This window comes from Pristis pectinata, chromosome 8 (genome assembly GCF_009764475.1).
Source record: "Pristis pectinata isolate sPriPec2 chromosome 8, sPriPec2.1.pri, whole genome shotgun sequence".
Taxonomy (NCBI): Eukaryota; Metazoa; Chordata; class Chondrichthyes; order Rhinopristiformes; family Pristidae; genus Pristis; species Pristis pectinata.
The window spans coordinates 59052331-59076174 of NC_067412.1; the positions used below are offsets into that span (position 1 = coordinate 59052331).

General features: G+C 42.1%; 1 protein-coding gene across 2 annotated transcripts in view; it reads left to right on the forward strand.

Annotated features, from left to right (window-relative positions):
• Window positions 1-1409: 1409 nt before the first annotated feature.
• pcdh19 (protocadherin 19) overlaps window positions 1410-23844 on the forward strand; it is a 123316-nt gene continuing 100881 nt past the window's right edge. For both annotated transcript variants that reach the window (XM_052021681.1, XM_052021682.1), the window contains exon 1: window positions 1410-4247. In XM_052021681.1, coding sequence (XP_051877641.1) covers window positions 1758-4247 — 2490 coding nt within the window. In that variant the 5' untranslated portion in view covers window positions 1410-1757. The remainder of the gene's footprint in view (window positions 4248-23844) is intronic.

Consider the following 23844-nt stretch of genomic DNA (forward strand, 5'->3'; position numbering starts at 1 on the left):
TGAATCTCATTCAGACTGTATTCTGGTACTCAATCACATATTACAGGCGCCACTTCAGTTTTATTGATCACGAGTTCCGACAGATTCAACCACAAAATGCTATCAACGAACTCCGCGTATATATTAACAATCTAAATAAACTCACTGGGCTTCGTGAAAAAAAATTAAAACTTGCTGAATCATTTCGGTTGCAACTCCGATAGTGGGTACAATCCAATGTGAACCATTGGTTGGGATTCTTTAAGCATATCTTGACATTTCTATCTGGGGATTGTAAATGCGGCTCTTCGGTGACTTTAAAAGAAACCGCGGTGGGCACAGAACGGTTTTTCTTTCAGAAGCGGGAGCAGAATGTCGACAGTCGGGATTCCGACTTCTAAACTAATTGGTCTTATTCTCTCGCCTGTGAATGGGGTAATACATAACACGGGCACTACCCCCATCCTACACCTCCCCCACCCCGACTCGCACACAAAATCAGATCCTGCTCAAAAATGTTTCAGAAATCCGAATTCAGAGACACGCCAGCAGCATTTAATGTGGTTGTAAGTTGGAAATAGATGTTTGTCTTGAATTTGTGTGGTTTGATGTCCAATAACATTGAATTTTTGTAGCTCATGAGGCGATTAAAAGACTCAGATAGATACCGCCTCTGCTCTTAATACAGGTTATAACTGCGATATTTAAACACGGCACAGTTATACGAGACCTCACAAATTAATTCTTCAAATCACATCCATGTTAATCTCCACTTCCCAAGCCTTTAATGAGTGTTTCAAGGAACGGGAAATGGGTTCCATTGATCTTTTTCGAAGATGTAGCTTTTTTACCCGTCTTTTGAAAAAGAAAGACAATTGTGTCCAATATTAAGCTATCTGTAACTTGATTTATTTTGTTTTTACACACACATACGCAAGCGCACGCTCACACACTTAAACATGCGTTCTCACGTACACACGTGTATGCCTTCACCCACACACACACAAACACAAATAACGTTCACACACACACATGTGGCATGCACCCTTCCATACAGTGATACAAAAACTGCCTCTACCACATACTCACACGCATTCTTAACACACAGATGCACGCTCTTTCACACTCAGACACGCATCTCCCAGGCTCCACCTTCCATGATGGAATCACAGGAGTGGCGGCTTATCCTCTCAGCTCCCGAAATTGTTGAAAAGAACTTGTCAATTTCAAGCTGTCAATCAAACCCTGCACTCGGCTCTCATTGGCTGGGGCTAGACTGGTCCCGGGACTCAGCCGCGCCAAGCAGAGTCGCCACTCTTCAGTTGCACTTTGCAATCGCAGCGTTGTGAGGTCGGACCCGCGGCAGCCGGGAGTTGCGACTCCCAGCTCAAATTGCTTCGATGCACGAAGAATGCATTATCTAAAATAAACTTCGATCGGAATAAAACAGCTCAGGCTGGGATCTGAATCCAAATTAAACCTCCTGCCGCAGCATGCAACCTCTTTGTAGCTCTGCAGATTTGGACACGGTTGGGTGCTGAAGTAAGTGCAGCACGAATTGGAACAGGGTTTTCTGCGCACACCAGTTTCTGGAGCTTGCAGCGGGAAACCACACGATCGGGTTTCGTTTTCTTAAAGACTTTATTGAGGATAATTGCAAGGTGAACGGAAGGGTGTGCGTGCGTCTGTGTGTATGTTCGTTTATTACTTCTGTAGTGGGACGGAGAGGATTTGAGTGTCGGTGTTTTCATCATGTCAGCCTCTCGAAGCTGTTTGTGATGAATCCAGAAATCAACAGGTACCGCTCGGGCATGGATTTGATGTTGCTGCTTCTCCTGCTCTTCTGGGCTCGGGCCGCTGCTGTGATTAATTTGAAGTACTCTGTGGTGGAAGAGGAGAGAGCCGGGACGGTTATCGGCAACATAGCGAAAGACGCCGGCTTCTCAACTTGGGAGCAGCCGGTGCCTCTCTTTCGCGTCTTGTCCAACTCGGCGCCGCATCTGGTGGAGATCAATCCGTCGAGCGGTTTACTCGTGACCAAGCAGAAGATCGACCGAGACCTGCTGTGCGGACAGAACCCCAAATGCGTGATCTCGCTGGAGGAGATGGTGAACTCCATGGAGATCTGTGTAGTCAAAGTGGAGATCCTGGACATCAACGACAACTCGCCCAGCTTCCCCACCGAGCAAATCGATCTGGAGATCTCAGAGACGGCCAGCCCGGGCACCAGGATCCCCCTGGAGAGCGCTTACGACCCCGACTCCGGGGACTTCGGAGTGCAGACTTACGAGATAACGCCCAACGATTTGTTCGGCTTGGAAATCAAGAGCCGGGGAGACGGTTCTCGCTTCGCCGAGCTGGTGGTGGAGAAAGCGCTGGACAGGGAGGTCCAGTCTCACTACAGCTACATGATCACGGCTCTGGACGGGGGTAAGCCCCCGAATTTGGGTACGGCCCAACTCAACATCAAAGTCATCGACTCGAACGACAACTACCCGGTGTTTGAGCAGACGGCTTACACGGTCAACGTACTGGAGAACGCGCCGGTCAACTCGCTTGTTATCGACCTGAACGCTTCGGACCCGGACGAGGGGACGAACGGAGAGATCGTCTATTCCTTCAACAGTTACGTGTCGGACAAGACCAGGCAACTTTTCAAATTGGAGCCCCGAACCGGGGCCATCACAGTGAGGGGCAACATAGACTACGAAGAGGGTAGTATCTACGAGATCGACGTGCAGGCGAAAGACCTGGGACCCAATTCTATCCCGGCCCACTGCAAGGTGACGGTGAACGTGGTGGATGTGAACGACAATGTCCCCGTTATCACTTTATTCTCGGTCAATAGCGAGACGGTGGAGGTGAGCGAAGCCGCCCCTCCCGGCTACGTGATCGGTCTGGTCCGGGTCTCCGACCGGGACTCCGGCGCTAACGGCAGGGTCCAGTGCAAACTTTTAGGCGACGTCCCTTTCAAACTGCAGGAGTACGAGAGTTTTTACACCATCCTGGTGGACGGCAGGCTGGATCGAGAGCAGAGGGACCTCTACAACCTCACTATCCTGGCCAAAGACGGTGGCTCCCCCTCGCTCCAATCCACCAAATCCTTCACCGTCAGGATTACGGATGAAAACGATAACCCCCCTCACTTCACCAAACCTTTTTACCAGGTCAGCGTTCGGGAAAACAACACCCCGGGTTCGCACCTCCTCTCCGTTTCCGCCAGGGATGTGGATTTGGGGTTGAACGGGAGCGTTTCCTACCAGATTATCCCGTCGCAGGTGAAGGACATGCCCGTCTTCACCTACGTGTCCATTAACCCCACCTCGGGGGACGTGTATGCACTGAGGTCCTTCAACTACGAGCAGACTAGGTCGTTCGAGTTTAAGGTTATGGCCAAAGACGGCGGGAACCCCGCCCTAGAAAGTAACACCACAGTGAAGGTGTTTGTATTGGACGTCAATGACAATGTCCCCATTATAACTGCGCCGCCTTTGGTTAATGGTACGACTGATGTCTACATCCCCAGAAACGTAGGCTCTGGCTACTTGGTGACAGTGGTCAAAGCTGATGACTACGACGAAGGTGACAACGGTCGCTTGACTTACGGCATCGTGGATGGCGATCGGGGCTTCTTCGAGATGGACCAAACGAGTGGGGAAATCAGAACCACCAGAAGTTTCGGGGATGGGGCTGAGACCAACTATGAACTGATCGTGGTGGCACAGGACCAGGGAAAGTCTGCCCTCTCCGCCACTGCGTTGATCGCCGTCTATCTCTCCCCTGCTTTAGACGCCCGGGAATCGACAGGGTCCTTGAATTTATCCCTAATCTTTATAATTGCCCTGGGCTCCATTGCTGCAATCCTCTTTGTGACCATGATATTTGTGGCGGTCAAGTGTAAGCGAGACAACAAGGAGATCAGGACGTACAACTGCAGGGTGGCGGAGTACTCTTATGGACAGCAGAAGAAACCGAAGAAAAAGAGTAAGATCAACAAGAATGATATCAGACTGGTGCCCAGAGACATGGAGGAGACTGATAAGATGAACGTGGTCAGCTGTTCTTCCCTCACCTCCTCCCTGAACTACTTCGACTACCACCAGCAAACTTTGCCCTTGGGTTGTCGCAGGTCGGAGGCTACCTTTCTAAATGTGGAGAATCAGAATTCCAGGAACGCCAGTGGGAACCACGTGTACCACACTTTCACTAATACCCAGAGCTCCCAACAGCAGCCGGATCTCATCATCAACGGGATGCCGCTTCCAGAGGTGAGTGCTTTGACGAATCGATTTTGCATTCAAGCCCAGAATTGGTACTTGGCTATTGATCCGGTCTCCAGCTGATGGCTTGGTCAGTTTCACTAGTTCTATTGCGGCGGGATATTGACAAAGAGGTTAGAGCTGGAAAGAAATGCAGTTTCACAAAGGAAGTGTTAGTCTCCAGTGACTGGCTCAATAAAGTTGGCTTAGCTCAAACAAGTGTTGGAGAAGTGAATGTTTCAGACGTTTACTTATTTGGTTTCACTGCAAGTCCAACTCAGAAAGCATTAAAAGCAGAGAAAATCTACGTTAATAACACAGTCAGTGGAACTGGGCATTCTACATTTAGTAATGACGCATTGAGTGAGTAAAACGGTGGGGCTGATGTAAAAGGCCATTTGCACAAAGCTTCAGTTGACTTGAGCTGCAACAATATGTAAGATTTGTGTTACTCCACCATCAGGGTAGTTAAGGGGAGGTTTGTGAGCCATGCTGGGATCAGGAACATCTTTGCTGCTTGGGACACTGCTCCTGAAATACCTGAACTTAAGCATTCACCTTGTTGTATGACACAGTGTCTCTTCTGGCAGGTCATTTTAAGACATTATGGCTTGTGAAAGTTGGAGCAGGGGAGTTAGGCACTAAGTTTTGTAAATGAAACAAATAACAGCAAGGAAGAGGTTAAAATGTTTTTGAATCATTAAACAGGACTAGATTGTCAGGTGGTGAAATAAGTGCAGATAAACATCACAAGCTGAGATAATTGGAAGAAAAATAGAAGAAAGTAAAAATGTTTGTACAGGAGGAAACTTCTTGATGCATCAACAAGAGCACAGGGAGGACAGACTGATTACTTTCATCTCCTTTCCCAAAGAAAACAAAACAGAAAGCAAGAGTGAGTTTGTTTGTAAAAGTTTCCATGAACTGTAAAGTTAAACTGAAAAAAGGAAGTAAATCCTGAGAGCTTTAAAGCAGAAACAAGTGAGAATAGTTTCAAAACAAACACAACATCAATCAGAAGTTGTGGGGGATCAATAATGATATTATATTGGGAAAATAAATGAGGCATTTTACTAAAAAAATGAATATTCCCTTTTTATATTAGCAACTGGTCTTATCTACTCAATTCATTTTAACACTGAACTTAATTTTCCTGGGCTGTTAGTCTTCTGAAGTAGTTTTTTCCATTTTGTTGAAAAGAATGAAGAACTGTCTACTACAATAAAGGAGTGACAAAGGCATCCAAAAAATAGTTGTGTTATTGTTCCACCAGTGGATGGGCCTGGTTACTCAAGCACTCACTGTTGCACTTCCCATTTCTGCACAAGTTGCTAAAAGAGCAATTTGCAACTGGTAGTCAAGGATACTTCTACATTGGTTTGCCCAAGGAAGTCTTTGCCTTAGAGCAAGAATGTAGATTGTGTCTAGAGAGAAGTGGTTTCCCTTCACAAACTTCACACTGAGCTTCAATTCTAGTTCAGCTCATTTGCCCTCTTTTATGCTGGATGTAGAGGCACTCAGCACAGCAGTGAATGCAGTTAAATAATTGATTGAAAACTCAAGTTATTCTTAGGCAGAAAAAATAGTTGAATGCAATAAATATTTGTGGAAAAGTACAATTTTACTCGTTTGCCTATCAACTGCCCAAATTTAAAATAAAATCAGAATTAAAAATAAGTTCAAAATGTTGTATATTATAAAGAATATTAAATATAAATTGTACCTCAGTAAAATGCACATAATTGAGTTCCATATTTAAATGGATAGGAAAAATACCATAGTCAAACTCAAAAGGTCATGTTCACAACTGTTTTTTTTCATTCAGCATGGCAGGTGCTATATTCTGAATTTTTGTCAGTAATGTAAATCTCTTGAGAGAGTGTCACAGAATATCAATAGTCATGATTAGGTTGAGTACTTCGATGTACATCATTGAACATTATCTCTCCACCCACCCACCCCCGCTAAATACAAGTTTGAACTAGCATTGGCGATGTTGTGCTAGCACTTGACATCAACAAAAAAAACAATGTATGTAGAACTGTAGCAGCAGAGTCAACGGGACTCACCCTTGTTTGGCTCCAGCAGCTGCTTTGCTGTCAGCGTCTGTCTATTTTGTCTTGATCTGCCATGATCACAATGGCCAAAAGGAAGGCAGCATTGATTTTAATATCCTGTGACGTTGTGTGATGCCTATTGCTTGGGCTACATATTTCTCACAAACTCACCCATTAAGTACTTGAGGATAAATAATAGATTTTTTAGGTGCCCGGTGCCCTTAAGAAAAAATATCACAAATTAAAAATGTGTTTTGAATGCTTTACTTGTTGTCTTATGTGGGTGTCTCAGAATTGCTTAGTTCAAGTAAATCTGAAATTCAAGTTTTTCTTCCCTCACCCACCCTTCCACAGAACACTGCCGCAATTTTATCACCCCCAGTACACACAATTGGAGACCTGTCCTTACAGGCATTAGTTACTTACAGGCATTAGTTACCCTGTTGTGGAGCACTGTGTTTTGTGGGATAGCTTCACAAGAACATAATTAAAACCTGCTTGTAGGCTAACCATTTCAGAGATGTAATGGCAGTATGATGGAGAACCTTACAGGTCAGTGCAAAATGGGTTTGCTGTATTATCTTTCCCGAGCTCTTTAAATTTGGTCACTCTGCCTGGGCGAGCAACTGAGCAAAGGTCAGGAAATCTCTGGGTAGAAAGAGGAGGGAAAATGGATTTGGGGGCAGTCTCCACCAGGTTCCACTTATGTGCACATCAGTGGCTAGGAACAGAGGCTATTTTCTCTCAGGTACTGGCAATGGATGAGAGGGAAGGTACAAAAAAACATGGGTGGGATAGAGAATACGGGCAGATATCTTCTTGGTATTGGTTTATTATTGTCATTTGTACCGAGGTACAGTGAAAAACTTGTCTTGCATACCGATCGTACAGATCAATTCATTACACAGTGCAGTTACATTGGGTCAGTACAGAGTGCATTGAGGTAGTACAGAGTGCATTGGGGTAGTACAGAGTGCATTGAGGTAGTACAGAGTGCATTGGGGCAGTACAGGTAAAAACAATAGCGTACAGAGTAAAGTGTCATAGCTACAGAGAAAGTGCAGTGCAATATGGTGCAAGGTCACAACAAGGTGGATCGTGAGGTCAGAGTCCATTTTATCGTATAAGGGAACCATTCAATACTCTTATCACAGTGGGGTAGAAGCTGTCCTTAAGTCTGGTGGTACGTGCCCTCAGGCTCTTGTATCTTCCACCTGATGGAAGAGGAGAGAAGAGGGAATGACCTGGGTGGGTGGGGTCTTTGATTATGCTGGCTGCTTCACCAAGACAGCGAGAAGTAAAGACAGAGTCCAAGGAGGGGAGGCTGGTGTCCGTGATGTGCTGGTCTGTGTCCACAACTCTCTGCAGTTTCTTGCGGTCCTGGGCAGAGCAGTTGCCGTACCAAGCCGTGATGCATCCAAATAGGATGCTTCCTATGGCGCATCGATAAAAGTTGGTGAGAATCGAAGAAGTTATTAGTTAATGTTTTGTCTTTCTTTCCTGATTAATCAACAAATACATGTTCTCACTTTCTAAACTTACTGAATTAAAAGATCCTTAGAATCTAGAATCAATTTATGCACAAATTACCTGATTGTTGTAACATTGCTGTTTGTGGGAAATTGGTGTATACTAGTTGGATACCAGACTTCCCAAATTACAACAGTCACTATAACTCAAAAAGTGTTGGCTGTAAAAGTGTTTTGGGCATCTGGAGGTTGACAAAGGTGCTATTTAAATGCATGATGTTCTTTGTCTAACTTTCATCCTAGTCTTGGAATACTACTGGGTAAATTAGTGGCTGTTGTTAGTGTAATGCACATTTGTGACATCATATAGGCAAGAAGATTAGTAGTTAGTCAAATACTCAACTGAATAATATTTTAAAATAAGGCAATGTAAAATGATTATTTATGATAACTCTTCTTTGTGTTTCTGATAGTTGTGTTCTGTAATTTATGACTGAGCATTAGTTCAGAGCCCTTAAGTGCACTTTTCAGTTGTCTGGCATAGTAATCTACACCATTTAATCGAAGATTTACTGCTTAGATTAGATTTCTTCTGTTTTGTTAAAGGAGGGTGCTGCAGGCATGTTCCAATTATCATTCATCAAGATAAGGTAAAGGCAAAACTCCCGCAGGGATGGGTTGCAATATAGGTTATTGACCCAAGCTATGGTTGAACCTATTGTGTGAAATACCCCAGTACAGGCACATTCCACGAGGATCAGAAAGGTTACAAAAAGGCCTGTGAAGTTTGAGTAATGCATGGTACACCCTTGGAAAGAATGTGCGCCTTTACATGTGACCTATTGTCATCTAAATGGCCACCTGTGGCATTTATGTGATCTATCTAAAGGCTTGGATTAGACCAGACTCTCTCATAATAATGGCATCCCTTTAAATGTCATCCAGAGGGCATCTTCTCATCAAAACCAAGCTTCTACACAAAGCTCTAAATATTGGTATTACCTTCTTACCAATAAAATAGGAATATATGAAGGCCAGCATCTATAGTTTGACATTACAAGAATGCAGGTGTGTATTTTTTGCTGCCAGTTATGCTGCAGCCTCTATGTAAAGAATGGTTAAATTAACTGAAGCCCTATGAATCGCAGAGTCATAGAGAGATACAGTACAGAAGCAGGCCCTTCAGCCCACTGAGTCCATTCTGACCATCCATTTATACCAATCCTACATTAATCTCTTAATTTACTTCTCACCTTTTCATCACCTCCCCCCAGATTCTACCACTCACCTACACACTAGGGGCAATTTGCAGTGGCCAATTAACATGCCAACCGACACGTGTTTGGGGTGTAGGAGGAAACTGGAGAAGGGCTCATGCAAGGAAAACTTGCAAACTCCACACTGACAGCACTCGAAGTCTGGATTGAACCCAGGTGTCTGGTGCTGAGAGGCAGTGACTCTGCTGGCCATGCCACTGTTGCACTCTGTTGTTTGAAGCTATGCTCGTTTCAGGACAGTAAACATGAGATCCAATCTGAGATGGTGGCAGTCTCAGTCACTGTACCTTGTATGCTACAGAGAGCAGCAATTGATCCAATGTTAAGGGAGAAGTTATTTTTAATTCAAAGCCAGGAACATAAAACCCAATGAGTACCATAAGGCACTTGAGCACCTGGGTGCTGACCAGATTATTGAAATAATATTCTTATAATCTTAACCATATTATGGCACTGAGCTATTCAAGCTATTTTTGCCACTTTTTATCACTGATTGATATACAAAGGTTTTTCTTAAAATTACATATTGGCTAAATTCAACAAAACCACCTGCTTAATTCCATGCTTGTTGAAAAGATGAATGATTTCTTGTGAATGCTGTTTATCTGATGCTATGAGCCTGTGATGCTGCTGCAGGTAAGTTTTTCATCGCACCTGTGCATACATGTACTTGTGCATGTGACGATAAACTCGACTTTGAACTTAACTTTGAATGTGTGATGTACTTCATTGACATGAGAAGACTGAATTGTGCTAGGGTTGCAACTGGTAATTCTCTTGCACATTTAACTTTACACTAAAACTTTAAAAAAACAATGCAAGGTAACCATTGGTACAACAATAGCGAGCACCAGGATGTGTTGGAATGAGGTCAGTTTACTAGCATTACAAAGGGTATGTGACAATATAGGCAAGGTGGGGGGTAGAGGTGATGGGGGCTGGGGAAGATGGAGGGACAAAGAGGAGTAGACAGGTTTATCTCAAACATGGGACTGTTGTATTGCAGCATTGCCTTGGGGAAGCAGCATTGTGGGAACCAGTTGCAAATTGCATTTGCAAGACTTTGATGTGGGTCATCTGAATTTATTGCCAAAATGTAGTCCGGGGGAGGAGGGAGAACTTGCAACTTCATTTGAAGCAGAATTTACTCATATTTTGTGGTTCTTCTTACAACATGATAGAATGTAACAGATGTGTTCCATAAATCATTACACCATATGCATATTATTGAGATTGTGTCAGGAGTGGGAAATGTCTCATAATTAATGAAACATTTTAAATTCACCAACTGCTAATCATTTAATTTGACCTTTTCAGACATCCTGCAGCTCGATAAAGGGTTGGGGAGGAGGGGAGCTGATCTGCTAAAAGCAAGTCTGGATCAGGCCTTCGCAATGGTACAGTCTTTAAAATAAAAGTGCACATTAAGTAGATACCAGGTTTTCAAAACTTCAGTTCTCAGACAGAGATTCATGCAAATATGCATGGAAGGGGAAAGGATTTTCTACCCTAGGGGATATTGAGAGAGAAAAAGAGGCTGCTCTTACTGGAAAAATGCTGTACATTCATTTGAGTCTTTCAGTTCTGCAACAAGGAAGGTATTTGGCACATCATGCCAAAAGTTGCAGAGAAGCAGCTACTTATAAACATGCAACTCAAAGAGATAGTTGCAAAAACAAGCAACATCTGATGCAACAAATCAATAGAATACTTGTACTCAACATTTTGAACTGACAGGCATAATTGCACTTCAATAACAGTTACACATGAGCCATAGCTTAATCTTATCACTGTGGAGGTTAGAGTGCTTTTTGTTATGTGGTTGGAGCTCTCCACATTTTGTCTTGCTGAGGATGTTGGGGGAACCTATTCCCCAGTTTATACTTGTGGTGTGAGAATCAGCCACTAGGAGGTGCATGTGAGCTGCCTGGGGTATGGCTTTCCTGAAGGGGTGCTTTTGTCTGTTGGAGAGCAACAGGTCTGTTCTTGGAACTGTGATTCAGTGGTTAATGGGGAAGGGAGGGAATGTTCCATTTAGCATCAGTCGTAGTAGTGTAGCAGTTAGCGTAACGCTTTACAGTGCCAGTGATACGGGTTCAAATCCGGTCACTGTCTGGAAGGAGTTTGTATGTTCTCCCTGTGTCTGCGTGGGTTTCCTCCGGGTGTTCCGGTTTCCTCCCACATTCCAAAGACGTACAGGTTAGGAAGTTGTGGGCATACTATGTTGGTGCCAGAAACGTGGCGACACTTGCGGGCTGCCCCCAGAACACCGCACAAAAAGATGCACTTCACTGTGTGTTTCGATGTACATGTGACTAATAAAGATCTTATGTCCTCTTTTGGGTAACTACTTAAGATCTGCTTCTTTTATTAAGCTTTTAGCTATTTGCCCTAATATTTACTTATGTGTCTCAGTGTCAAATTCTGTCTGATAATGTTTCTACAAAGAATTTGCCTGTATTGAAAGTGCCATAAAATGCATTTTGCTTTGAATAAATGCACTGTCCACCAAACAGGTGTTATTTTGACATCAATTGCTTTACAGTGATGAATTTTATTTTAAATATCTCACATCAACCCTCCTGCTGCATGGTTAATTCACATTCTAAATGGTGCCTTGGAATTCTGATTGGCCAATACTTATCACACAGCCAATGTCTGTTAAAGAATCGGATTATCGAGTCAACTTTACATTACTAATTGTGGGATCTTGCTGTGTACAGAATGGCTGCTGTGTTTCCTGCGTTGCCTCATGGTGTTTTGAGATGTCCTGAGATCATTGAGGATTTATGTGTGCAGGTTCGTTATCTTAAAAGAGGAAAATAGTATGAGCTCAGGACTGGCACTGAGCTGGGCAAATGCACCATACAGATAGGATGCAACTCCTAATACAGGGAGCTGGCACACAGATGCACAGCCTGCCTGACTGCATTAACAAGGCTGTAGCAGGTGGCAATACTGAGTGTAGATTCATAGCCCTAAGTACAGATGGGGGTCCATTGCTAATGCCTGAATAGAGGGCAGTCAGTTTATATTTGGCAGATCTATCAACCCCGTGAGACCCACTTGTGCTTATTCAGTAGTGTAAGAAAATGCCTTTAAAAAGACCAATCCAATCTGGTCTGTGTGTTATTGAATTCTTTGGAACTCTAGCTTTGTATGTGAAAGGTTAATGAATTGCATGTATTGTAGGCCACTAATTAAACAAAGTTTTTGAAAGGACACAAAGTGACATGATTGCAGTAATTGATGTGAGTGTGATCTGTAAAAGGAGGAAGTAATTCAAAGCCTTCATTTTACTGCTGATCTGTGTCGTAAAGTATTGCCTGAGCCCTGCAGCCCAGGTGCATCTTTTATTAGGTTTCAGTACACAGTAAGGTGTGAAATGAGAGGACCACATAACCTTCAATCCATTGTCTCTGCTTTTGTCAAAGTAACTCTGAAGTTGCAGTGGAAATGTAATACTAATGGTGTAAATAAAAAATACTACCAGTGTACTGAAATGTTGGATTGATATTGCTAGCAAATGAAACTTGCTTTGCATATTCATGTTGCAAGGACAGGAATTTCTCCTTAATGGGTGAGGTTGAACAGAATTGTTAACAATGGCCTGGAAATTATTCCTAGCTGTCTGCTTTCAAACAGCTGAATGTTTGCCCATTTAGATAGCCTTGTTGGATTTAATTCAGACTGAAGTGAAGTCCAGTTCAGCCTGTTTGAAAATGCTTGACTTTGTTACTGAAGGACAAAGAGGGTTGGGAGTTACCAAAATAACTGCTAAATTGCAGAGGGCTATCGGCTGAAGTTCATATTGATCAGAACATGTTTCAAAATCAAGCACTTTGTGGCAGTTGCTTCCTACAAGGGAGGTATACAGTGAGGAAATGATGTGTGGTTCTCCGTCTGTGGCCTGAACTCTTGGGTTTAAGCCATCGTTGTCTTTCTGTTCTGGGACAGTAATAACAGGCTGCCTGTTCCACACACCTACACAGTTGTTTTCAACGTGGCTGCCCAATGGGGTTATGTAAAGGAGGGAACACAACATTCTGAGGGAACAAAGTAGACCAAAGGGAGCAGAGCCACAGTTTACACAGCAAAGGGAAACAGAAGGCAACATGACTGAGCAAAGGGAGTAAGGTAGTCTGAAGAGAGCACTGAAAGGGAATGGGGGAGCAGCATACTGAAAGGTCTACAGCAAATGCAGAGAATATGGCCCTCTAAGGAGAGGAGATAAGATAAGATTTCTTTATTTAGTCACGTGTACATCAAAACACACAGTGAAATGCATCTTTTTGCGTGGAGTCTTCTGGGGGTAGCCCGCAAGTGTCACCACACTTCCGGCGATCTTTATGGTCACCATTTGTAACACAAGCCATTTATTCAATACAAGCTAATCTTACATCCTTCACCTACTGCAGTTTTTAAAGTTGAGTTTCTGGGTCATTAGTCTAAAACCCACGCAGACATGGGGAGAACGTACAAACTCCTTATAGACAGCGACCGGAATTGAACCCGGGTTGCTGGCACTGTAAAGCGTTACGCTAACCGCTACAGTACCGTGCCTGCCCTTTAGAGAGTATAGCAAATCAAAGGGAGCATGCAGCTCTCTGGACTCGGGATTAGGGCACGTGGAAAGCTGCTCTTTCACAACATGGTCCTGAGCAAATGACAGCTTAAAAGCAACAAATAGCTCCCAGGTACACGCTCTTGGCCCACTTCAAGTTCAGTCAGGCATTGCTGAATTACAATACAATAAAACTACATGTTGGAGCCAGAGTGAATGCACCATTAAGATAAAGAGAAAACAAGAGTTTTGCATGGGCATCTTTAGTTTTTATCAATGAGACACAGACTAGATTGAATCCATCTATCATATATGTACACGACGATTACAGAGAAACTGTCTCAGCCTTCACAAATGAACAGGGGCAATACAAGTTCTTTTAAATCACATTACTCTTCAAACAGCATTTTATATCACACAGTTGTTCATTGTATTAAGAACAACAATGCAGTATAGTTTTTGAGTGGACATTAATTCCATGAGAGTTCAAAGGGTCTGAATCATCACTGAAGATTCTTGGGGTATTCCTTCCTGATTGTATATGACCTGTGGCACCTCCACTGGAGAGTATGCCCTTTTCCATTACCCAGTAAAGGTGATATTGATGTCAGGGATGTGGCTCGGAAGGTATAAATCTGTTCATCTGCTTATGTCAGGGTATTGCTTGATGAGTCAGTGGGACAGCTCTTCTAATTCAAGTGAAAGTTTTAAAAGAGACCTGAGGGGCAACTTATTTACACAGAGAGTGGTAGATATATGTAACAAGCTGCCAGAGGAAGCGGTAGAGACAGTTACAATTATAATGTTTAAAAGACATTTAGACAGGTACGTGGGTAGGAAAGGTTTAGAGCGATATGGGCCAAATGTGGGGAAATGGGACTAGCTCAAGTAGACAACTTGGTTGGCATGGGCAAATTGGGTTGAAGGGCCTTCTTCAATGCTGTATAACTCAATGACTCTGAACCCAGCACTGAGGCGAATGGAGGATGGACCATTAGGTTTTATTCTCATGCTTTGATGTAATGATTTCATACAATTGAGTGATTTGCTTGACTGTTCCAGAGGACAGTTAAGAATCTTGCATTCGAGGCACATTTGGGCCGGACCGGATAAGGGCAGCAGAAATCCTTCACTAACATACATTAATGAACATGGAGGATTTTATGACCTTCCGGGAGTTTTATGGTCACCATTTGTGATACAGGCCGTTTATTCAATACAAGCTAATCTTACATCCTCCACCTGCTGCAGTTTTAAAGTTGAGTTTCTGGGTCATTAGTCCAGGTCTCTGTATTACTTGTCCAGCAACATCCATTATTCTACCATTCTCATTTGTGTGTTGCTGAAACGACAGGAGGTGTTGAACTTAAACTTTCTATTTAATTCGGTAATAACAGGACATTGAAGAACAGACATTATACATTGTGCAACAAAAGATGTGTGGTAAAATTGTAGATTTGTTTTATATCTCTCATCACATGTCTGCGTGAATGATAATTACAGGATCTTGTCTGAAAATACTGCTTGCTCGCAATTACGTTCATTTGGAGAAAACTTTTTTTCTCTTAGGTTTCCTCTGGATGCATGTGATACCAATGAGCCTGACAATAATGACTCACTTACATTAACCTTTTATGATGAATATGCTACAATTATCAGGGCAGCTGCATTAACAACTTTGTTTTTTGAAAGTAAAGGCATGTGACGTATTTAATAACTATCATTAAAATAGTTTGACCTGATTTTTAGGGTAGCTGCATAAAGTGAAATAAAATAGAGAGGATCTGGCTTTTCAAAGATGTAGTTGGCACTTCAACCCACATACAATACTTAATGGTAAATAAAGAATTTATATAATTTAGATCATGGAGATAACTCCACAAACAAGTGGTATACTGACCTACAGCTGCTGCCAAGCTGTTGGGTCAATGTCCATGGCCTTGTGACAGTACTTAAAACTAACCTGTTTCACCAAGCTTCTGATTATCTGTCGTAATGCCAGTGTTATCTGTTTTATTTTTCTAATTGCATTCTATGAAGAACTTTACATTGTTTTATTACATTAAACACACTAATAGTTGCTGCACTACTACTGTATGTGTCCCATAATTCTCCAGCACCAGACGCCTGGTTAATTGCAAGGTAGTTGTTTATTCAGATTCTTATTCAGTCCTGATGCAGGGTCACGACCTGAAACATCGGCCAAACCTTTGCCTCCACAGGTGCTGCTTGACTCACTGAGTTCCTCCAGCACTTTTGCTCTGGAGTGCAGCATCTGCATTCTCTCCTTTGTCTTTATGTAATTTGTTACAGGAGCTCAATGTAACAGCTATTCTGGAGAATTAAAACAGAAAATGCAGGTTAGGCAGCACCTGTAGAAGGAGCAATACAGTCAATGTTAAGGGTCAGAGACTTCTTCAGAACAAGGGAAGAGAAAACAAAGAAGTTTTAAGTTGCAGAGAGGATGAGGGAAGGATAGAACAAAAGGAATATCTGATTGGGTCTGGCCAAGATTGCCATGGTGACAAAGCTGCTGGCGAAGGCTTCTGTTTGATAGTTTTTTTTCCACTCCCTCACTGCAATTTAAAACTACCTTATTTTCTCTCTTTCCCAGTTCCAGCAAAGGATCTCTGACCTGAAACGTTAATGTTGTTTCTCTTGCCACAGACGCTGCCTGACCTGCTGAGTGTTTCCAGCATTTTCTGTTTTCAGACTTCCAGTGTCTTCAGTTTTTGGACTTTAATTTACAAATGATCCTGGAGAAATTATTTAATATCCATGAACATCTGAAAAGATATAAAATAAAGACTTTTCTTCCCTCTATAAAGAATGGTGAGGAGTGTGAACAAGGAGGGAATGAAGGAAAGATTGTAAAGGAAGAACATTTTGGAAAAAAACATTGCCGAGAAACTGAGTGGCACATATAAAGACCTGTGAAACGTGATGGGGGAGAGACAAACAAAACATTTATTTGAGGGCCTTGTGTCACAGTCTGGTGCTGACTTTAGTGTCTTCTGTAGTCCTTTTTAAGTTCAGCAGTGCAGCGAACCCCAACACGTGTGCATCACTGAACAGGCCTTATAATATCAGAGGCATTTCATGTGTCATTACAAAGTTCATGTCATGGGGAAGGGGAACCGTATGGAAAGAAGTCCTTTAGGTGGGGAAGGGTCGAGGATTGGTGGTCAGAAGGGGTTAGGGATTGGAGTGGTGCAGGAATGGCCAGTAGATCAGCGGGTGTGGCTAATGGATTGGGAGCTGATGGATGTGTGATACTGATAGATCAGTGCTCACACAGGGGAGTGGTTGACACAGGATTGGAGAGTAGGGTTGACAGATCCTTGGAGCGAGGTCAGCAGGTTGGCTAAGGCAGATTGGAGGTTGCAGCTGAGAAGTTTGAAGGCTTCAGAGAAAGCCAATACAAAGAGTGAATGTTTAATTTTTAACTAGATGGTCATGTGCTTGCTTGAAGCTTCATGCAGTTTGACCCAAGTATTGGGGATATCTTGACAGTCCTACTTTATGAAGGTGGTGCTGCAGGTGGATGGATTGTTGAGTTATAGAATTATACAGCATTTAAACAGGCCCTGTGCTCCATTGTGTCCATACTGCCCATTGTGCCTATCTATATTAATCCCATATACCTGCAATAGGTCTGTAGCCTTCTATGCCTTGGCAATTCAAGCACTTATTTAGATGCTTCTTAAGTGTTGTGAGAGTATCTTGCTCTACACCTCCTCAGGCACCACCTTGCAGACTTCATCCATCCTCTATATGGAAAAAATCCCCTCTCTGATCCCCTTAAACCTCCAGCCTCTCACCTTAAACCTATGCCCTCTTGTCTTAGACACCCCTACCATGGAAAAATAAGATTTTTACTGTCTACCCTATTTGGTCAGTGCATTGATATAACTCCATGTACAGTGCGTCTGACCAGTGGCCCACTCCACTGATTGCATTACTTGGGTCAACAACGGAAAAGTTGTGGGGGACAGCTAGAGCTCTGGCCCGCTGATCTGGAGACATGGAGAGAGTCAGTGCCCTCTGCAGAAGTATGTAATTGTTTCCATGTAGTGAAATGCTGGCATTGGGTGAAGAAGAAAGTAATCACATCTCATTGTTCACTATTGATATTGGTTTACTATTGTCATGTGTACCAAGATACAGTAAAAAGCTTCTGTTTCTATGCCACCCAGACAGATCATACTATACATAAGTACATCAAGGTAGTACCATCTTTTGATGTAAAAGGTATGACCAATGAGTGGAGTGTTTTCCCCTTAACGTCTTCATTGTTATCAATGCCAAACTCAGTCAAAAGCTGACGTCAAGGGCGGTAAGCCTCATTTCAACTCTGTAAATGGTCATTGGTTTATTATTGTCACGTACCAAGATACAGTGAAAAGCATTTGTTTGCATGCCATCCCGACAGATCATTCCATCATTACATTGAGGTAGTACAAAAGGAAAAAAAATACAGAATGCAGAATATAGTGTACAGTTGCAGAGAAAGTACAGTGCAGGTAGACAAATAAAGTGCAAGGGGCATGATGAGGTAGACTGGGAGATCAGAATCCAAGAGTTCATCTTTTAGCATATGAGAGGTCTGTTCAAGAGTCTTGACAATTGTGGGACGGAAGCTGTTCTTGAGTCTGGTGGTACGTGCTTTCAGGCTTTTGTATCTTCTGCCCGATGGGAGAGGGAAGAAGAGAGAATGACCCGGGTGAGAAGGGTCCTTGATTATGTTGGCTGCATTGCTGAGGCAGTGGGAAGTGTTGATGGAGTCAGTGGAGGGGAGACTGGTTTGCTTGACGGACTGGGCTGCGTTCACAACTCTCTGTAATTTCTTGCAGCAGAGCTACAAGAAATACCTACTGTATTTTGGTACAGGTGACAATAATCAACATACCAAGCTGTGATTTCTCCGGATAGGGTACTTTCTGTAAAAAATGGTAGGAATCGTTGGGGACATGCCGAATTTCCTTAGCCTTCTGAGGCATCAATGTGTTTTCATGGCCAAAGCATCCACGTTCCCAAACTTATTATTTTCATCAGGGAACCCTAGGGTCTTCTGTAAAATACATAGCATACTCTTTAATCAGATGCTATGGCTTCATTTGTTTTAATGTGTTTGTGGGATATGGAATGCCAGCATTTATTGTCCACCCCTAATAGCCCAAGAACTGAAGGGGCAGTTAAGAGCTAAGGAGATTGGTTTCACATGCAAGCTAAGGTTGGTCGATTTCCTTTCCTGGGGAACATTAGAGAATCAGGGGGCAGATTCATGGCTATTGTTAATGAGATTAGCTTTTCCTTTAATTCCAGTGTATTTATTTATATAATTATTTGAAGTTAAGTTCCCCAGCTGCCATGATGGAATCAGCATCGTCTCCAGATCAGTGGGCCAGAGCTCTGGCTGCTATCCATGACTTTACCATTGTTTAGGCAGACATTGCAATGAGTGGAATAGGCCACTCGTAAGGTGCACTGTACAGGAACAACATCAATCTTAAATGCACTACATAAGTGAACAGAGTTTCAACTGGAAGAATTTTGCACAGCATTCCCAATGGGTTTCCATGTTTTCATTAGGTTTTGCACACAGTGCAGCCAAAAGAAATATAGGTCTCTGATTTTGTTGGTGGGATGAAACTTCAGTTCCAAAAATGGGGGAACCTGGGAGGCTGGTCACACTGTTTCATTCTCTGGGTACCTTTGCAAAACTCCCAAGTATAGAAAGTGGAGAAACAAAACAAAAATTTGCTGTCCTGAAATGGGGTTCTTTGCTTAATTGCAGAGCAAATGTAGATTAACTGATATCTGAACAGATAGTAGGAATTACTTGAAATTATTACCCGAAGATTGTGCCTCAAACTAAAGAGTCAAGACAGTCCTGTCAGAGTGCCGCCAGTTACGACTGGAGGCACAAATTTGCTTTATTACCTTGGGCTTAATGAAGAATTGGTACAAAGGGATAAAAGGCAACTCATAAAAGTTAAAATATAATACCCATAAATTCCGATGTAGCACAAACAAGGTAATGATCCCACTGGGAATTTTGAGCCAGTGAATCCTGGCACTTCAAAGAATTAAATAAAATCAGAACCATGTGTGGGATAATATTGCCCCTTCTCTTAAAAGGTAGAATTATATTTGATGGGAAATAATTAACTTAAAACTACTAATATATAAACACAAATGACTAATTATCCTCCAAAATGCACTGATTGCTGACTGCATATGTATCAGTTTTTAGGAGAAAATGACTCATTAGAGAAGTATTGTATTACACACCAAGACATTAGGGAGGCTTCCATAGGGTTATACCACCTCAGTTTGATTTTTTAAATTCCTTTTGCATGTGCAAAGTGAGGAATATTTATATTTGATTAACAATAAGGAAAATTGCAATCCTAAAAAAACAGCAAAAATATGTTCATTCTGGTTCATTATATGACTCCATGGATTTATTTTGTCTGCTGCTAGAAGAAAAATCAGTGTCAAAAGAGCAAGTAGCCAAAATCATTATTACATTAGTTTGAGAGATGTGTTGTGCATTTCCAAGCTGCATTGCATCACTTCAAATCTGTGTTATACTATTTTGAAGTCAGTATTACACCATTTTATGATCTGTATTACATTTTCAATTTTTATAGTACTATTTTCACTATAAGCAGACAACGCAGATGACAAACTACCATTTTCAATATAGAAATGACTGGATAACATAGTTTTAGGAAAGACAAGGTAGATTGTCAGAATGAAAAAGCAATAATAATAAAATTAGAAATTGAATTGTTTTAAAACACTGATGTTATGCAGCAAAGCCCTGGATCAGAGATAATCGTAGCCTGCTTCTGTCTGTTTTTTCTGCCTTCACTTGACTTGAAAACCCACAGGCTATTATAAGTTGATTGGCATCAAATTCTATTTCCATTAAGAAGTCTGGGATATTTGCAGTCCCTTTGGTCTGTACATTAGTGATTGGAGCTACTTTAGTCAGGAATGGTTAAAGCGACTGTTGAATTGTTATAAACAGTACATCCAGTATCTAGTGTCCAACAGTAATTCAGTTTTTTAAATCATTTCATCTACCCAGTAAAACCGTTTTTCCACTTACCCGGTTACAGCAATTAACCGCTCCATCGGGAAAATAAATGAGCAGTGTTTTTATCACAGGTTGACCTGTGATGCTGCATTGCTCTTTTTAAAATGGTGCTTTTGTTCTCTTAACAAAGCATGCAAAAAATGAGTCCTATTAATCAAAAACAGTGCCTGTTGTTACCAGGTGATGATACCGTAACCCTGGCTGAAACTAGACACATGCAGAAGAAAAGCATTTAAAAGCATGAAACTGTACCGTGGGTTAAGGTAAATGTACATTTCATGCATTCATATGATTTTTTGCTGGTTTAACATCAGGCCATTTGTTTTGAGTGGGTTGATAACATCTCCAAAATAGTGGAGAGGGGAATTGCATTCGAAACCTGATAAAAGTGACTGAAGGGTTTAAAATGTGGGGAAATAGATTTAAAATTGAAGTGATAGCATGAGAATTTTTTTTCTGTAGAATAGGTTCATGTGATTGTAAAATGCACCACCAGAATTAGTGTTTGAAGCAGAAACCTTGACAACATTTAAGGAGTAGATTAGATGATGATTGAATGAAAAAGGAGATACATGGTAAAGGCAACAAAGTAGTCTCAGGGTACAAGAGCCACAATTTGTCTGGAGGATATACACCAGCACCAGCTAGTTGGACCGATCGTTGGGCTGCATTTTGGTATTGTAATGTCAGTGTAATTCCAGGTAATTCTTTGTGTTGTGCATCAAATTGCCAAGGTTTGAAATAGTAACGAAGAAAAAACTGGCATGTCAATCATTAGAAATCTCAGTGGCAATAATAAGCCAGTAATCAGGGCTCTGTCCTCCCTTTTTTAATGAGTGTACCTCTGCTCTTAGAATACACATCAAAGCAATGGGGCTCCTATTCACATCTGTATTGCAACTGCAGCCGATAATGCACTGACTAGGGCAGCAATAGCAAAGGCATAAGCTGCTCGGAGACGGTGGTTTTCTTTCAGTGAATGCACAAATGCGCATATTGATTTTCCAGTTGTAGTCAGCAGGCACTGTGGCCTAATCTCTTTTTTTAAAAAACACAAGAACAAAAACTTATGGTGAAGCAAGAATTCCTGATGCCTCCTATTTATTTGAAGTGGTCCTCAAAAGCAGTCTTTTGAACTATTGTCTCCTTTGACACCAAATGCATGCTGTTTGCAGGTGAAGTTGTCACAAGGAAACTTCACCCACACGGCACATTCTGGTTGTTCTTCTCTGAAAGAAATGGGTTTGACCGCCATGCACAGAATGCCCTTTTAAGTCTTTATTATCAATCCTGAACCTTGCACAAGCAGAGACAAGTAATGTTCAGCAGAGTTGAACAGCAGACACAGAGGCTAAAAACATGGGAAACTTTGACTGGAAATGAAAAGCGTCCTGTTCAGTATGGTTTCAGATATTTTGCAACTATTTATTCTCTTCAAGAAAGAACTTGCTTCTATATAGTCCATTTTATTAAGCTCTGGGTGCCTAAAGTGTTTTATAGCCAATCGAGTTCTTTTGAAGTGTAGTCACTATATAGCAGAAAATCATTTTAATGTGAGAGATAAGTAAACTTCAAAAAGTTTCCCATGATCTTCCAAATAGTGGCTGAAAATGGAAGTGCAAAATAAGATTAAATGAAATTTTCACGTTAATCCAACATTCCTCTTTGCATATCTGTGTAAAATAAAGATATGTGCCTATAAAGTCAAAACTTGCACAGTTTCTTTCAGCATTAGCCATTGCAAATTGATGATCTTCTGGAATGAAACACAATAGCAACCACTTCTGGGTTGTCTTGAGTAGCTTGGAAAATTTGATTGGGCACTTCCTGGTATGAGTGGGATCGGTGTGGGTTCTGTACCATCATTGGGCAATCCCAGAACACCAGGATCTAGCGATCACAGTAGTGGATGGCTGGGATTCCTGTGAGGTTCGGACTGACCCCACTCCCCAATCCAAAGCATCAATTTTTCCAGGACCAGGTCCTATACATCACTTCCCCCTCCTACCCCCCACCCCACCCGTACAAATCTGATCACAGAACATCCCCATTGAACTTACAGTCTCCAGCCTTCTGCCTTAAATCCTTGAAAACGTCTTGGCTGGTGGCCACATGAAAATGTGCACCACCAGTCCTCGGGAGCAACTGAAGTATACAACATGCTTCCCAAGACCAACCTGATCATTAGTGCTGCTCTACAATGCCTCTCAATGGGGACACCAGAATTGCTTGGCTCTAGGTTTTCTATTTCTCTTATTGTTGGGTTAAGTAACGCATGTAAGTAATAGGGGTTTCCCCATAGTCAAGTGATAAATCTCGATCACACACTAGAAATCCATTGGGCTTTCCCAATGCAGCTTCGAATCCTGGGAGTAGCAGTCTGCCAGAGTAACCGGTATGTGAGTAACTCAAGGGCGGCACAGTGGCGCAACTGGTAGAGCCGCTGCCTCATGGCACCGGAGACCCAGTTTCAATCCTGACCGCGGGTGCTGTAGACGTGGAAGTTTGCACGTGCTCCCTGTGACTGTGTGGATTTCCTCTGGGTGCTCCACTTTCCTCCCACATTCCAAAGACGTGCATGTTGGTAGGTTAATGGGCCACTATAAATTGCCCCTAGTGTGCAGTAGAATGGTAAAATCTGGTGGGAGCTGATGTGAATGTAGGGAGAATAAAAAAATGGGATTAATGTAGGATTAGTGTATTAGGTTGATGGTTGGCATGGACTCGGTGGGCTGAAGGACCCATTCCCTAGCTGTAGCTCTCTATGATTATGACTTTACCACTCTGTGACTCTGACATGCAAATTGACAGTTTTAAGAACTGAAAGAGTGCCCTTTCCCTGGCATAAATTTTTCAGTTTTATACAAGGTTTTAATAGCTTAACTGAAATCCTTCGCTCAAATCTCATAATACACGTCAGAAAGGTTACATTGCCTTAGAGGATTCATCCCGAAATACTGAAAATTTTTAAAAGAGTAATTCATAACTTTTCTTAATTGAATTACATCAGCTAATTTTAAAATCATATTTTATTTCACACTTGTCAATAGAGGTTCTCTGATTTTCTTAATGGAAGGCTATTAATAATGTCCTATCCATCCCTAGTCTGCTGAACATTGTCCATTGTATTC